At 46.3% G+C, this 13,413-nt stretch overlaps 1 protein-coding gene across 11 annotated transcripts in view; it reads right to left on the bottom strand.

Annotated features, from left to right (window-relative positions):
* The window catches only part of CCDC187 (coiled-coil domain containing 187), a 32,293-nt gene extending 24,750 nt beyond the window's left edge, over positions 1-7,543 (bottom strand). For 2 of the 11 annotated variants that reach the window (XM_085556257.1, XM_085556260.1), the window contains exons 1-6: positions 7,303-7,543; positions 6,599-6,668; positions 5,554-6,161; positions 3,676-3,774; positions 1,120-1,248; positions 130-797 (exon numbers count right to left, since the gene is read on the bottom strand). In XM_085556257.1, the coding sequence (XP_085412383.1) occupies positions 130-797; positions 1,120-1,248; positions 3,676-3,774; positions 5,554-6,161; positions 6,599-6,668; positions 7,303-7,474 (1,746 nt within the window). In that variant the 5' untranslated portion in view covers positions 7,475-7,543. Of the gene's footprint in view, positions 1-129; positions 798-1,119; positions 1,249-3,675; positions 3,775-5,553; positions 6,162-6,598 lie in introns of all 11 variants that reach the window. The other 9 variants (XM_085556259.1, XM_085556258.1, XM_085556261.1 and 6 more) reach the window with 8 other exon arrangements.
* Positions 7,544-13,413: the final 5,870 nt, after the last annotated feature.

Below are 13,413 nucleotides of genomic sequence, written 5' to 3'. Positions count from 1 at the left end.
TTCTGCTTTTCTAGATAAACTTTTTCTCCCTGGCACATCAAAGCATTTGTATGAAGTGTTTCATGTCCTACACGGTGCTGCACAGATCAAGATTGGAGGGGTTTCAATCTGCCACTCCTCAGGACTTACTTGCTCCAATTTACACTGAGGATTTCCTTTGGCAGAACCCGTTTTCCCAATGGGTTTGTGCATCTCATCAGGACATGATTTCTTCCCAATAGCTTCTTTTTGTTTCCTGTACAACTCTTGCAACCTCTTCTTCCTCATCTCCGCAGCCTGTGCCAAAGACTTTTTCTCTTTGACGAGATTTTTCTTTCTTTCTGCCTTTTTTCGAGACATAAATTCCTGAATGCTTTCAGGGCTGTAGGGGTGAGGGTTTTTAAGGTTTGACCTTCTCTTTGAAGATTGCTTAAGATTTTCTTCCTCAAACCCTTTTTGTCTCTGAGGAGATGCACTTTTCCCTCTGCTGCAGCTTCCTGACGTGCTGGGCTTGGCTCCACCTTTTGTTAATGAAAGTCCAGGGGAAGGAGAATGGATCCCTTGGGTCTGGTGTTTCACAGCATCTCTGGGGAGCCTGACAGGTCTGTGCTCCTCACAGGACTGCCTTTGCAGGAGGAGGCTCCTGAGTGCTGGGTTTGTACCCTCTGTGGGAGCACTGCTGCCCCTTTCAGCCTTGCTGGGAGCGACCACAGCGCTTTGGGCTCCAGGGCTCCTCCCCACAGCTTCAGCTCCCTTCACCCTGGAGCTGTTCTCCATCACTGGCATTGCCCCAAGACCTCGACCTCCTTCCAAAGGTTCTGTGGGAAAGATTTGGAAACAGCAGTGATGTAATTATTTCAGAGAATAACAATTCCTGTATCTATAGTGTGCATCTCCCAGCCTGCTTCCAACCACAGCTCGGAGGACTATTAGCATTGTCTGTTATAAAATCTGTTGTATTCAAGGGAGAAGAGAAATCTATAAAGTTGCAGTGGCCAATTTTTATTGTAAGAGCCATTAAAGAAAGATGCTCAGAAGGGCCTGGAAAGCTTTTGTTTAAATCAGGTTTAATAAGACTTTTTAAATATTTTTTTTGGGGGGTGTGCTAAAAAAAGCAGTGCTGTAGAAGGACAGCTGTACCAAAGGTCTTTGCTGTGCTCTGCTCTCCAGTTCTGCTCCTCAAATGTGGAAGTGGAGGGGGTGGACCCAGCAGCCTTCTAGCCAACTTCTGACCTTCTCTCCATGCTGAAACACCAGGTAGATTCACACCTGAAACAGAGAGTTTGTATTTAATTATTCAAGTCCTACATGTTCTTTGAAAGACTATTTTAACTCTCTTATTCAAGTCTATTTAATGGTGATTTCCAGGAATCACACTCAAGGTGTGGGGAGATCAAAAAAGTTTCAGTCAGAGAAGGCTTAAAATAAAATAAATTTTAAAATGGTGCTACTTTGATAACAAAAAGTTTTTAAAGCACTGAAACTTTGGAGGCTGCCAGGGTCATGAATCAGATGAGTTCAGGAGTATAAAATGTGAAGGTTCAGTGCTTTCCTAAGGCTTTACTATCAGCAATTATATAATTTAACACTTAAAGTGTGTTCACACAGTCTTACAAGTTTCACTCAGAAATCACTGACTCTCAGAGGTCTCAAGAACACTGAGAAAAGATCAGGACTTCCTGGGTACCAGCACATTTGAGAACTGAAGGGAAGGGCATAACAAAATTGTTGTTTTCCTTCCTTTGAAGTGATTACTTCAAACTCACCAGAGGAAACAAATCCATTTTTAAACTGGTGAGAATCAGCAGGATGTGGTGCGGAAGAATCAATGGAGGCTGCAGGACGAGGGACAATGTCTAATGCAGAAATAAACTCTGCCAAATGCAGCACAAACAAATTACTCTTACTTAATAGGTGCTGTCACATAATAGACAACATTTATCACTGTTTTACTTCATAATTTCAGATTGCATTCACCAGCATGCCAATACTGGCACAATTATGTATTTATTGCAAACACTTCTCAGCACAAGGTGGTTGAACAGGCACTTAGTTGGGTTTTGCATAGAAATTCTACCCCCCCAAAAAAATCTCCCCCGATTAAAATCCTCGAGGTGTTTTTACTAGGAGAGATTTTACTCTGAAATCAGCCTCAGCTCGTGGGGTTCAGTGCTCAGTGAGTGTGCAGGGACACAAAGGGCTCTCCAAAGACTCTCTGGCCAGTGGGACTGCCCTGACATTCCCCTGTGCTTTGGGAACAGCGCAGGGCACTGCTTCTCCTCTGCACCACTGAAGGAGTCACAGCCAACAGCTTTTATTCTTCATCTGCAGCAGCCTCTGAGATGCTCCTGTGAACTGTGTCACAGGCACAATGATGGTTTTCAGACAAGGAAGAGCTGCACTCCCTGTGGGGCTGAAGTCACTTCCTATAATCCCATGGATTTCCTCTGGAAGGAATTATCACCAGATCTGTGCATGGTGTTCACAGCAGGAACACAGAGGGAATTGCCAGAATCTCCTGGGCTCAGAAGGGCTGGGATCCATCCATGTCTTTAAGGAAACACCTCGCTGTGCCACTTTGTTTTTAGCAGTACTAAAAATGCATTTATCTTGTACCATATCTTAGCTCCTCTGAATGCACCAGACAAATTATTTTGTGGCTCTAACAATCTTTGCCTCGCCATGTTGTTTATTTCAATTAAATCTTCTTTTTATCTGTATCTTGTTCATTAACTACAACAACTATGATACTAAAGTTCATGAGCAGCCTGCATTCCTGATGAGAACAGTTGATAGAAGAAACTCTTTTGATTTAAATATTCTCCTGGGTTTTTTCCCTACCTACGAACAGATGAATATTTTATAGCTGTGGTGACTTAATTTTTTGTTAACTACAGCAAATTTATAATTCATCAAATTCCTGAGTACTCTGGCTCTGACCCCTGCCCCTCATTCATCTCTTTGTAGCCCTGCCTTGGCTTTTTCAGTGACAGAAACTAATAGCCAATAAAGACACCATGACACTGGCAGTTACAATGATGAATGCTTCACGTGGCATGGTCTTATTATGACCCACTCTCAGAGGAAGAGCAAGCCATTTTTCAAACAATCCATTAAAACAAAAAAAAAAAAAAAAAAAAAGAGGGAGAAGGAAATTATTACATATTTCATGCATTTTAAATCATACTTAGGGACTACAGCACACTATGCTGATAATTCTATCTGAATTAGAGAGCTTGGATTTTTTAATTTCTGCAAAAAAGTGACTTGGGAACTTGGCAGGTGTAAAGTGCACCCCACAGCACTTCCACTTCTTCCCCACAACATTTGAATGCAACCATTTCTATGCAAAGCTATAGCATTAAATGGGTAAAATGACACCAGGAATTTCAAACTGCCCTTAGAAATACCTGTCAAATAAAACTGAGAACCAGCAATTGAGACTTGGATAATTCATCTGACTTTTCACTTTCTGGATTCAGTCCATGTTTGGCAGCCCAGGAAATCCCTGCCTTTGGTGGCACCCTTAATTAATTAGAGAAGCAACTGAATAGGTGACAGACAGCTCTTCCCACTGAGGATATACGACTTATTTTTCATTTCTGATGAATTTTAATCCTGGCAGGTCTGGAATTCAACTGCTGCAGGCAGTTCTGTTCATCAGTCCTTGTAATTTCTCATGGTGTTCAGCCTTACCTTTCCCTGTCACTGCTCTCTCCAGAACACAGGACTTGGATGAAAGCTGCCTCTGGTGTTCTGTTTGAATTCTCCATGCTGAGCTTCTCTCCCTTTGGTCTTTAATCGGGACGTGAAAATAAAACACAGAAAAGAATTAGTGTATCTAAATTCAAACTTGCTGAACCCAACAATCCAATCCCAGCCCCATTCCCTTGAAATGCAAAACCAGAAGTCTTTTAATTGAAATTGGTCACCAAACACGCAGGACTCCTTCTTTACTTTATTTTTGTTGTATAGATGTCCCAGCAAAGGAAGCAATGGCCTGGCTCCATCCCTGAGGCTCTATCCATGACCCTGCCTACCCATACAACACAATAAACAGCCCTGCCCTAACTCTGCATCCTGTGGGGGCAGTGGGAACCCCCCTTGGTGGCTCTGGAGATCCAGGCCAACCTTTCCACGCAGAGCAAACACTGAATACTTGGGGAAGTTCCCAATTATGACACCTCATTGCTAACCTGGGATCTTTGGGGCTTTTTTATAATCACTTCCTTGTCCAGGGATGGTAAATCCTTCTCTGCCTGGTATTCTGTGCTTTTCATCGGGCAAGGAGAGAACAGAGTTGGGTTCAGGGCACTCAAACCCAGAAGAACAAATGTTGGAGAGCCAGCAGGCTACAAGGAGCTGTGCAGATGCTGGCATTCAACAGCTGAGCTCCTGCAGGTGTGGCAAGCAGCTCTGGGCTCCCAGGGCTGGGCTGCAGAGGGAATACTTGGCAAAGCAGCTGTGACACACTTCTTTCAGCAGGAGGGTACAGGCAGACAAAGTGAACAAGAAGCAGCTGAACTGAGTGTCTGGAGCTGTGGATCCCCAGCCTCAGTCTGTGAGTGTTCCACAAGTGGAACAGTTTGTCTGGCAGTTCCCTCACCCAGTTATGTGAAATGATCTGGGTTAAAAACAAACTGAACGAGCCTTCCCTTGGGAATGTCCCAAGGAGGCTCAGCCTGGACTGTGGCTCTGGCTTCTGGCTTTAGGAGGGGTAACATCAGGCACTGGTGACAGAAAGTGCTGCCTGCTGCAGCTAGAAAGGGACATGTGGCTGCCACAGACCTGAGAGCAGCACCACAACATCCCTGGTGGCAGGGAGCAAATCCAAAGGAAACGCCCCTGGAAGCTGCCAGGGTGTGCCAGGGATGCCAGTGCCCAGTGAATTACCACTAATGATATTACAGCAATGAGATTTATTCCGTGCAGCCTTGCAGCTCCTCCAGTCCCCTATTCCCTCAGTAATCCCCCTTGGCTGAGGCTGCTGGGCTGGCCCTGGGCAGTCCCAACCCACCCTAGCTCCAGCAATCCCAGATCTTGAACCACACTAAACTAAAGTGACACTGTAGATGGACGGTTCTTCAGTCCCAAATTTAGCAGCAAAGCAGGATAAGAAGGTCTAATAATATTTGCTTTCAGATCCACACCAGTTTCCATTGAATGGACTGTGAAATCCCCTGTAATGCCTCTCAACTACACAATTCCTGCTTTAAATACCTGTGGTGCCTCTCTCACTACTGTTCTGCTGGCTCCTATATGATGTTTTATATGTGACAAAAGGAAGGATGTGGCATGAAAGGGGAGAAAAAACAGATTTGCAGCAAATTCTTTACTATTTGAGGAAACGTACGAATTTGTGTATGCTGGGGAGTAAATCCAGTGGGTGGGATGTACAGCACAGGGAGGTTTGGGCCAGCAGAAATAAATGAATTTATCACAAGAGCATGGGTGATGTCCCCCAGATACCACAGGGAGGGGTAGAATCTGTGCTAAGTTATTCAGCTGTGCCAAAGCACTGCTAGGGAATACCCAGTTCCAGCCTTTCTCCAGACATTCCAGACCACCACTGACCTCTGTGAGCTGGAGCAGGAGGAGCAGAGGCCACTCTGCAAACCTTTCTTTTCAGGGCTCTCTTTGGCAGGGGGTCTTTAGCAAAAATCAGGCGCTCCTGCTCGCGGGGAGCTGCTTGCTGCTTTCTCTTCTGCTCCTGGATCCTCTTCTTGAGTTGCTCTAACTTATTTTGGGGTGATTTTCCCCACGGCTCTTCCAGCCTGTGATCCCTGGCCTTGCTGGCTGCTGAAAGGTGGGATGTGGGAGGCAGGAGAGCCCTGGGCACAGGAGTGCTGCTGCCACAGGGGACAGAGAAGGAGCTGCTCCCTGCAGGGCAGCGAGCTGGGCCATGCAGGCAGCAGGGAGATTTTTCCTGCTCTGCTGGGAATCCTCTTGAATCTCCCAGCTCCCTGAAATTGTCCCTTCTTGGGCTGTCCAAGCTCTTTGCAGGTGCCCATGTCCCAGCTGAGCCTTTTCCATGCACAGCCCGGTGCCTGGCAGGGCTGCAGCGTCCTGAGGCTGCCCTGGGGGACAGAGGGGACATTCTGGATGGACCAGAGATCACAGCAGGGCTGCCAGGCAAGCAGGTCTGTGAGCGAGCAGGGGAGAGAACAGCAGAGCTTCTCTCTCTTCAGAAAAAGAGAAACAAGGGTCAGTATGTAGGATTAAAAATTATTAAATCGATCAACACACTGACATGAGTGAACTGCTGAGTTTGTTCGTGTTCTGATGTGACCTCAGCGTCTCCACAGAATCAGCACTTTGCCAGTCACCAGCAGTCTGACAAATGAAGATAATTTTAGGGAAGTACAGTGCAACTTGTGATCTGATATGAGAAATTATGAGCATGGGCAGAGAATTGATATCAGGCACTGCCTCCCTCCATGGCCTTGTTGGTCACAGCTGGGGGAGAAATTGTTTGGTGGCTCTTTTGTTCCTTTTTCCCCCTAATAAACAGTAGGGTGCTAAACTTTTTCTGAAGTCCTGCATTCCAAATTTTAAATCCCTTTACGTGTGCCTTCACCAGCTCACCCCCCAGGGGCTGTATACTCAGGTTACTTTTTACCTTTGGTCTGGAGCAATCTCATTGCTCTTTTTCTCACTCAAAGCTGTTTCATCTTTGTTCCTCTTGCCATCTACAGCACATCAAAACTGTGTCAATGTCAAAATGTCAAAAATATTTCTTAACCATTAAATTCAAAGAGCAACTTTGACTGGGGACTATCCCCCCAGAAAAACTGGCCCATAAATATTAAATAAATATTTAAGGCTAGCAGCTGAAACTGTTCCCAGCCAATAAACCACCTCAGAAACAAATATTTAACAGATGCAAAAACAACAAGAGAAGTCTGTTCTTGTCATTAACTTTTAAGAACATTCTGGAACTGGGTTCAATTTCCTGCTTTTTCCTTTCTCCCACTTCATCTTTTAGAAACGATTTTAAACACATTATGTATTTCCTGCCAAAGTTAGCAAACAAAATGCTGCATTTACATCAGTTTATCTCTAGGGAAGGAACCCTCAGAGGAGAAGCACAGGGAGCTTTGACTGTGCTGTAGCTGGTGGGTGTTGATGCTGCAGCTTTTGCTTGAGCTCTCTCCAGCAAGATGTGACTTCCTGTGCATTGTGATACTTTGAACACACAGAAAGCTGATGAAAATACACACTTGCCTCAAAAAAGAGGGTTTTTCACTATCTCCTGTCATCTTCCCTTCCCTGCAGCACCAAAGCCTTCCCATCTCAGCAGTTTCCCAGTAACTCGGAACTCACCAAAGCTCCTTTTGTGCCAAAGCTTTCTTCTGGCTGCCTGTGATTTGGCACAGCTCCACGTTTGATGACAAGATTTGTTTTCAATCCTTTGTAGCTGTGAAAAAGCAGATTTTTCTTTTGAAGGGAGACATATGTTTTGGGGTTTTTTTCTGGAGACGTTTTTTACTGGCATCCCCTGCTTCTCTGATTAGTTTTGCAGCTCCTAGTTACTGTGTAAATACTGGCTTGTCTGAGCATGTTCCGTGTGGTATTTCCTACAGTTGGAAAGAATGCATTGACTGGGAAGATAAGAGGTGAAATCAGCTCTCTCCTTTATATTTTTGCATGTGTGTATGCCTCAGATTTTTACTGATGTTTTTAAAAACAGCTTTAGCTGGAGGTGACCCCAGCCAAGAGCAACTTCAGCAGTGGGATGCTGCTGTCAGGCTTTGCTGTGCGAGCAACACCCCGTGGATTTGGATAATATTCTGCATTCATCCAAGGAATGTCAGTTATGATGGCAGCTGCTGTGCTCACAACTCCATCATGTGCCCTACTAAGAGGATGATAAGACAGGGAGAATCCAGAGGATGTCCCAGCTGTTGTTCTGCTCAGGGCTTCAAACACGAGCAAGGCAGAGCTTTATCTGTTCCTGTAATTCACTTTGTGAGTGCTGTGAAATTGGGTAAAATTCCTTGCTTTTCCACTTATCCTCTCTTTGTTATTTAGCAAAAAGGAGGTGATGTGTTCACTGGGAAAAAACAAGCCAAGTGGAAGGTTGACATTGCTGTCAAAGGGCAGGGTGACCAGCCTGGAGCCCAGGTGGGAGCAGCTCTGCACTTCTGGGATGTCAGAGCAGGGAGAGGGACCAGATCTCCCTGAGTCCTCATCCCAGGGCATCTTTCCTCATTGCAGAGTGGCTCTTCCCATTCCAGGGCATCTCTCTTCACACCTTCTCCTGTGGGCTCACACAGTGTTTGATCCTGCTCTCAGTCACACCTGAAAACCTGCTTTCAAGAGAGCAAGGAGCTTCAGTTTTGAGTTCTATTTAGGGGAAATTTTTTCTAAAAGTTTCTAGTCTTTATGATTATAAGCAAAAACTTGATAATATAAAATAAATGTTTACTAAAATTTCAGGTGAAGGTTTTCCCCCTTTGTGGGTATCACTTATTTTAAGCATCACAATTTTTTAAGTGTAAGCATTTGAAATCTGGGCTGTAACCATTCAGGTTCTTCGGGTTTTGGGTTATTTGGAGGGAAAAGTCTGATAAACCGACAGCAGAGGGCAAACGCAGCCTGCACACTGGGGCTGCAGCATTTGGAGCCTCCCAGCCGCAGTTTCTGCTGGGACAACCCAGGGGAGGGGCAGGTGCCACCTTGGACAAAGACAGCCTGGACTGGGAAGCAGCAGCAAAACTCTCACAACAGCAACAACTCACTTTCCTTTTCATTTTCATTCTTTTTATGCAGCATCTGATGGACTTCAGTGGGCTGTGATGCTCTGAACGGAGGCCTGACAGTGCGTTTCTTACAACCTCTCAAAATTACCTCAGCAAAGCCATAAAACACGTTTCTTCTTACCCCACTTACTGCTGTTGTGGGTTGAATTTCAGCGAGTACCCCAAGAAAAGGCTGTGTAGCCTCTTCTCCCACCCCAGTGCAGAGCAGAGCCAACTGCATGCTGTTCCATCAGCATTTTGGTTTATATTGAATCTGACTCCTTTTTCTGGTTTATATCTTCAATTATTCGTTCATTCTTTATAACTCTCCCAGATTTGCTTTTAGCAGTAATGTCAGGATTGTGAGTGTTGGTTATTTCTGGAAAGGACTCAGAGGGTGAGGTGAGACCCTGGCACCACATCCTTCCATGCCCACGGATCCCTGTGGTCTCTGAGAATTCCTCCTGAAGAAACAGAGCCTAATCTCATTAACGTCCCTGCTCAGAGCCTGTGCTCAGACATCCCCAGAATTTCAGCTTTTCAAGCCTAACCAAACAAGGAATTCCAGAGTGGAGTCGCAAAGTTCCCTTTTCAAGCTGTTCCAAGCCAACGTTCTGGCCTGATGAGAGGTTTCAGTGCTGGGAATGCAGAGCCTGCCCAGGAGGCAGCCACAGCTATGCCGGGTGCACGAGCGACAAGAGCCCAAACTGCAGAGCCAGGGCTCGGGGTGGGACCTCTGAGAGGGGAGAGAACACGATGTGCAACCTCAGCAGCGGGAGGACAACGCTCAGGGAAGATTTGGGAAGCTGTGAGAGCTGCCAGGAAAGCCCAGGGCTGGTCCCAGCCTGCTGGGATGGTGGGAGAGCCAAGTGGGGCAGGAATGTCTGAGCTGGGGCAGGCAGAGCTCACGGCAGGCGACGCTCCTGGGTGCCTCAGGTCGGACCTGTGCCTAGTTTGGCTCAGTATTTCCTCAGCAAGCTGTTGGAGCTGACAAGAGCCAGGAGAGTGACAGATTGCCACTGTGTTATGCTGCACATCTCGGAGTGTTAGACCACAAATCTGCTGAGAGATGAAGTGAAACTTATCACTGGGCCAAATCCCACTTCTGCAGAGTGTGAAACTCCCCAGTGAGGGAGCTGAGGGTGAGCTGAGGCAAGGAGGAGCAAATCCATCAGGATTTGTGTTTTAGATCTGTAGGAGCAGCACGAGCCAGTCACGTACACTTCTGTCCTGCTGACTCCACAACTCCTGCCTCACCAACCAAAGCAGGAAGAGGCTTGGCTTTTCACTCCTATGGCATTTTAGAGGCATCAGCTTCCAAAACACGGAATTTCCCCTACTGAGATATTCCAGCTACCACCTCCTCATTTTAGCACATCAGACAACAGGCCTATTCAGAGCAGGTTTAACAAAGGAATTTTAGGCTTTTTCTGGCAAGGATATTGCAAAGTTTCTCTTCTCAGAACCTGCCAAGGGAGGTTCAGCTGACCCCTCACATGGGGTTATCCCATGAGGAGCACATGGTCTGGGTTTGAATCTTCTTTTTCCCAACCAGAACTTCCTGCTTGCACACACGATGCTGAATGGGGCAAGAAGTGCCCGGCTCTGCCACGCTGTGGCACTCAGAGCTCCAGGGTGGATTTCTGGTGGTTTTGCAAGGCAAAGGCAAGGAGCTTTGGTATTTACTCAACCCTGTACGAGGCTGTTTGGCGTCTGAAGGTTTGTTTGATATGGACTCACCTCCCAGAGGCTTCAGTTTCTGCTGCTTTGCACTGTCACTGTTTAGGAAATATTTCACCCAGTAACCCACAAGGTCTAGCAAAATTCAGGAAGTGCAGATGTACGTGAACCAAAACCAGAAATTCCTCCTAAGTCTCAGTGTTTTGAAATTTTTGCACCCTCCAGACGTGCTCCAAGAATCTTACAAGCAACCCACAGCTCTGGCAGCCACACTCCTTTATTCTCTTGCTGCTTTGCTCTCCGTGCCAGGCTTTGTGGGAGTATTGAGTTCCCTCACTTCTGGAGAACACGTCCAGCTAAAAGGAAAGAAAATAGTATTTCTTTTGTTGATTTTTTTACAGTTCCTGACTAAGCAATTTTCATGGAAAACCATCTTCACAGCAATTCTCAGTTAGCAAACAATCGAAGCCCAAATGTAGACTTCGATTGCAAGCTGGATGTGACATGAATTTTGGAATGAGCATATGGAGGGAAGAGGCAGCTGATAAAAAACCAATTGCACTGCTCTGAAATCTGACAGACAAGCCCCAGTCCTGCACCCCCTGGAATCTGTGACAAAACACTCCCTGAAGTTAAAAGAGAGAAAGATAAAGGCACTTAATAAATTGGGATTTGATTTGAACCCCAAGGAGCTTGTGGGACCACTAAGCTTTGAAGTCATTCTTAGCAGTACTTATCCTCTCTCAAATCAGCTGCATAATAAGACTGAGACAAATGGGCTGCCCCATTAATGGTGCCATGTCACAGTTGCTGAGATAAAACACAAATTTCTTCCTCCACAGGTAATGTAAGATATCAGTGTTCATGTAAAACACCCAGAAACAGGGGAGGAGTCTGGTTTTTGCTGGCACCACTGATAACATTTCCTCTTTTTTTTTTTTTTTTTTTTTTTTTTTTTTTTGGTTTTCAGTCCTAGCAGACGAAATTCCTAATTCCTTCCCACGTTGCTGGGAAGCAGCAGATCCTTTTTCCACGGGCTGTGCCATCCCCTCAGTGCCTGAGCTGCACTGAGTGCTGAGAACAGCTTGGATGCAGGTGGGAGGCTGCCACGAGGCTGCCCAAGCTCAGGGAAGGATTTGTTGCAACAGAGACACGCTGCCTTTGCTTGGCTGGCAGCCAGAAACATAAGGGAATATCAAGCTTGTATTTTCCTACGATGTCCTAAAATAACAGGAGTAATGTGTGTCAGGATAGAATGAGACCTTCAGCATATCTGGATTTTATGCTGCCTGCCAAGTGGTGTCTGGCAAAGGGCAAGTGTTCTCTTGATGTGCTAAAATACAGATCCATCACCCAGTTATTGGGGGAAAGTGTGTTAAGATAGCAAATAGCTATCCATGGCCCATTTGGGTTTTTTTCCTATCATTAGGAGGCTGTGTGAATGGAATGTGAAGTGAAAAGGGGGGGCTGCCTGCACGGTGCAGTGGAATGTGAGAGAGCCCAGCATTGCCATGGAAACCTGCTGTAGTAAACGGGGCTCTCCAGCTGCAGGGGAGGATTTATAGTGCCAGGCTGGGAGTGGGCAATGAAAATCACCAAGGTGCAGGTAAAATGGCACATTTCCTTCCACCTTGTCTCCCTGCACTGCCAAGTGAGAAAGGAAGGGTACGTGGGCGGTGAGAATTACTGCTCAGAGTGATGAGGTGCCTTAAAGCCTGACCTGAAACACTCAGGAGCTGCTGCAAAGATTCTTGTGGATCTTGGTGGGAGCAGGAGCAGCCTCGTGCTCCCTGTGCCCCAAACCAGAGCAGCAGGCACAACCCCTGTGTCCAGCAACCTCAGAGGGACGAGAAGCAGGGTCCATTCCCTGCTTGCATAACCCACAGATTGGAGACTCCACAGCTCAGGGATGCTCCCAATTTGTTTTTTTGGTTTGGAGCTGGGGAAGAGTCCAGCTGGTAAAGCTCCCAAACCAGCCTGTTACATCTAAAAGTGAGACAACATTTGCTGTGAGCCTCAAGCCCTGCTCTGTAACAAGGGATCAGATAAATGGGGAATTATTTACTGTGTGCAGATGCCCCCATTTATTGACACAGCGATCTATGGAGTGCTGTGAGACAGCAACAACATTATTTTTGCAGTGCTGCCTTCATCACCATGGATTGTGAGGTCCTGAGTGCCTGAGCCCATAATTTCCTGGATCAGACACCACACATCTGTGTGTTCCCATTCCCAGCTAAGGGCAGTGGTTAAATCTGCCTTTTGTGGAACCATCATGGGGCCAGGGTGGGCTTTAGCTCCTCTAACCAATTTGCCTTTTTGTCCTGTCCTGTAAACCTCAAAATCTCCTGATTTACCATGGCTTAGTGTGCAGGTTGCTGCACACCCGGGTATATTTGTGCCACTAAATACAAAAAGAAAAAATTCCTTCTGAGCTGGAAAATGCAGAATCCTTGGTGGCAAAGTCTCAACGCTCTGTGCCCTCTGTGAGGGTGTTTTATTGTGCTCCACAGCTTTTTCTTCACACGTTACTTTGTCCTGCTTCAACCTTTCAACAAGGCATCAAACAGCTACCAAGAATGGCAGGGTTTAGCTCGTTCCTCCAACAAGAATGATGTGTTCAAAATCCAAACAGTCCAACCAAAAGCTGGGAATTGAGTCCTCCTGAGCCTGCCCACACAGCAGATGCTGCCAGCCAGAGTTCCACTTCCCTGCTGCATTTATTCCTCTCTGGAGTGCTCTCCTTGGACCTTCAGCCTTCAAAATCCCTCCTTCCACCTTTCAGCTCTTTCTATCTGCTCAGCAATTTGCAGGCCATTAATCTCAGCCCTGGCATCAGAGCTGCTCTGCCTAGTCCCAGCTGGGACACCAGCACGACTAGCAGAGGTTATGAGAGCAGAGGAGCTTTATAAATCCCACTTGCTACGAGCAGCCCCTGGGATTGCTGACCCTCTGCTCATAAATTCACCTCATTCCCCTTGATTATATTTGTTTCACCACTAAATGCCAATGT

The sequence above is a fragment of the Lonchura striata genome, chromosome 17 (genome assembly GCF_050655825.1).
Source record: "Lonchura striata isolate lonStrDom1 chromosome 17, ASM5065582v1, whole genome shotgun sequence".
Lineage (NCBI taxonomy): Eukaryota > Metazoa > Chordata > Aves > Passeriformes > Estrildidae > Lonchura > Lonchura striata.
The sequence above is the reverse complement of the archived record's forward strand: the minus strand, read 5'-3'. Positions and strand labels throughout refer to the sequence as shown.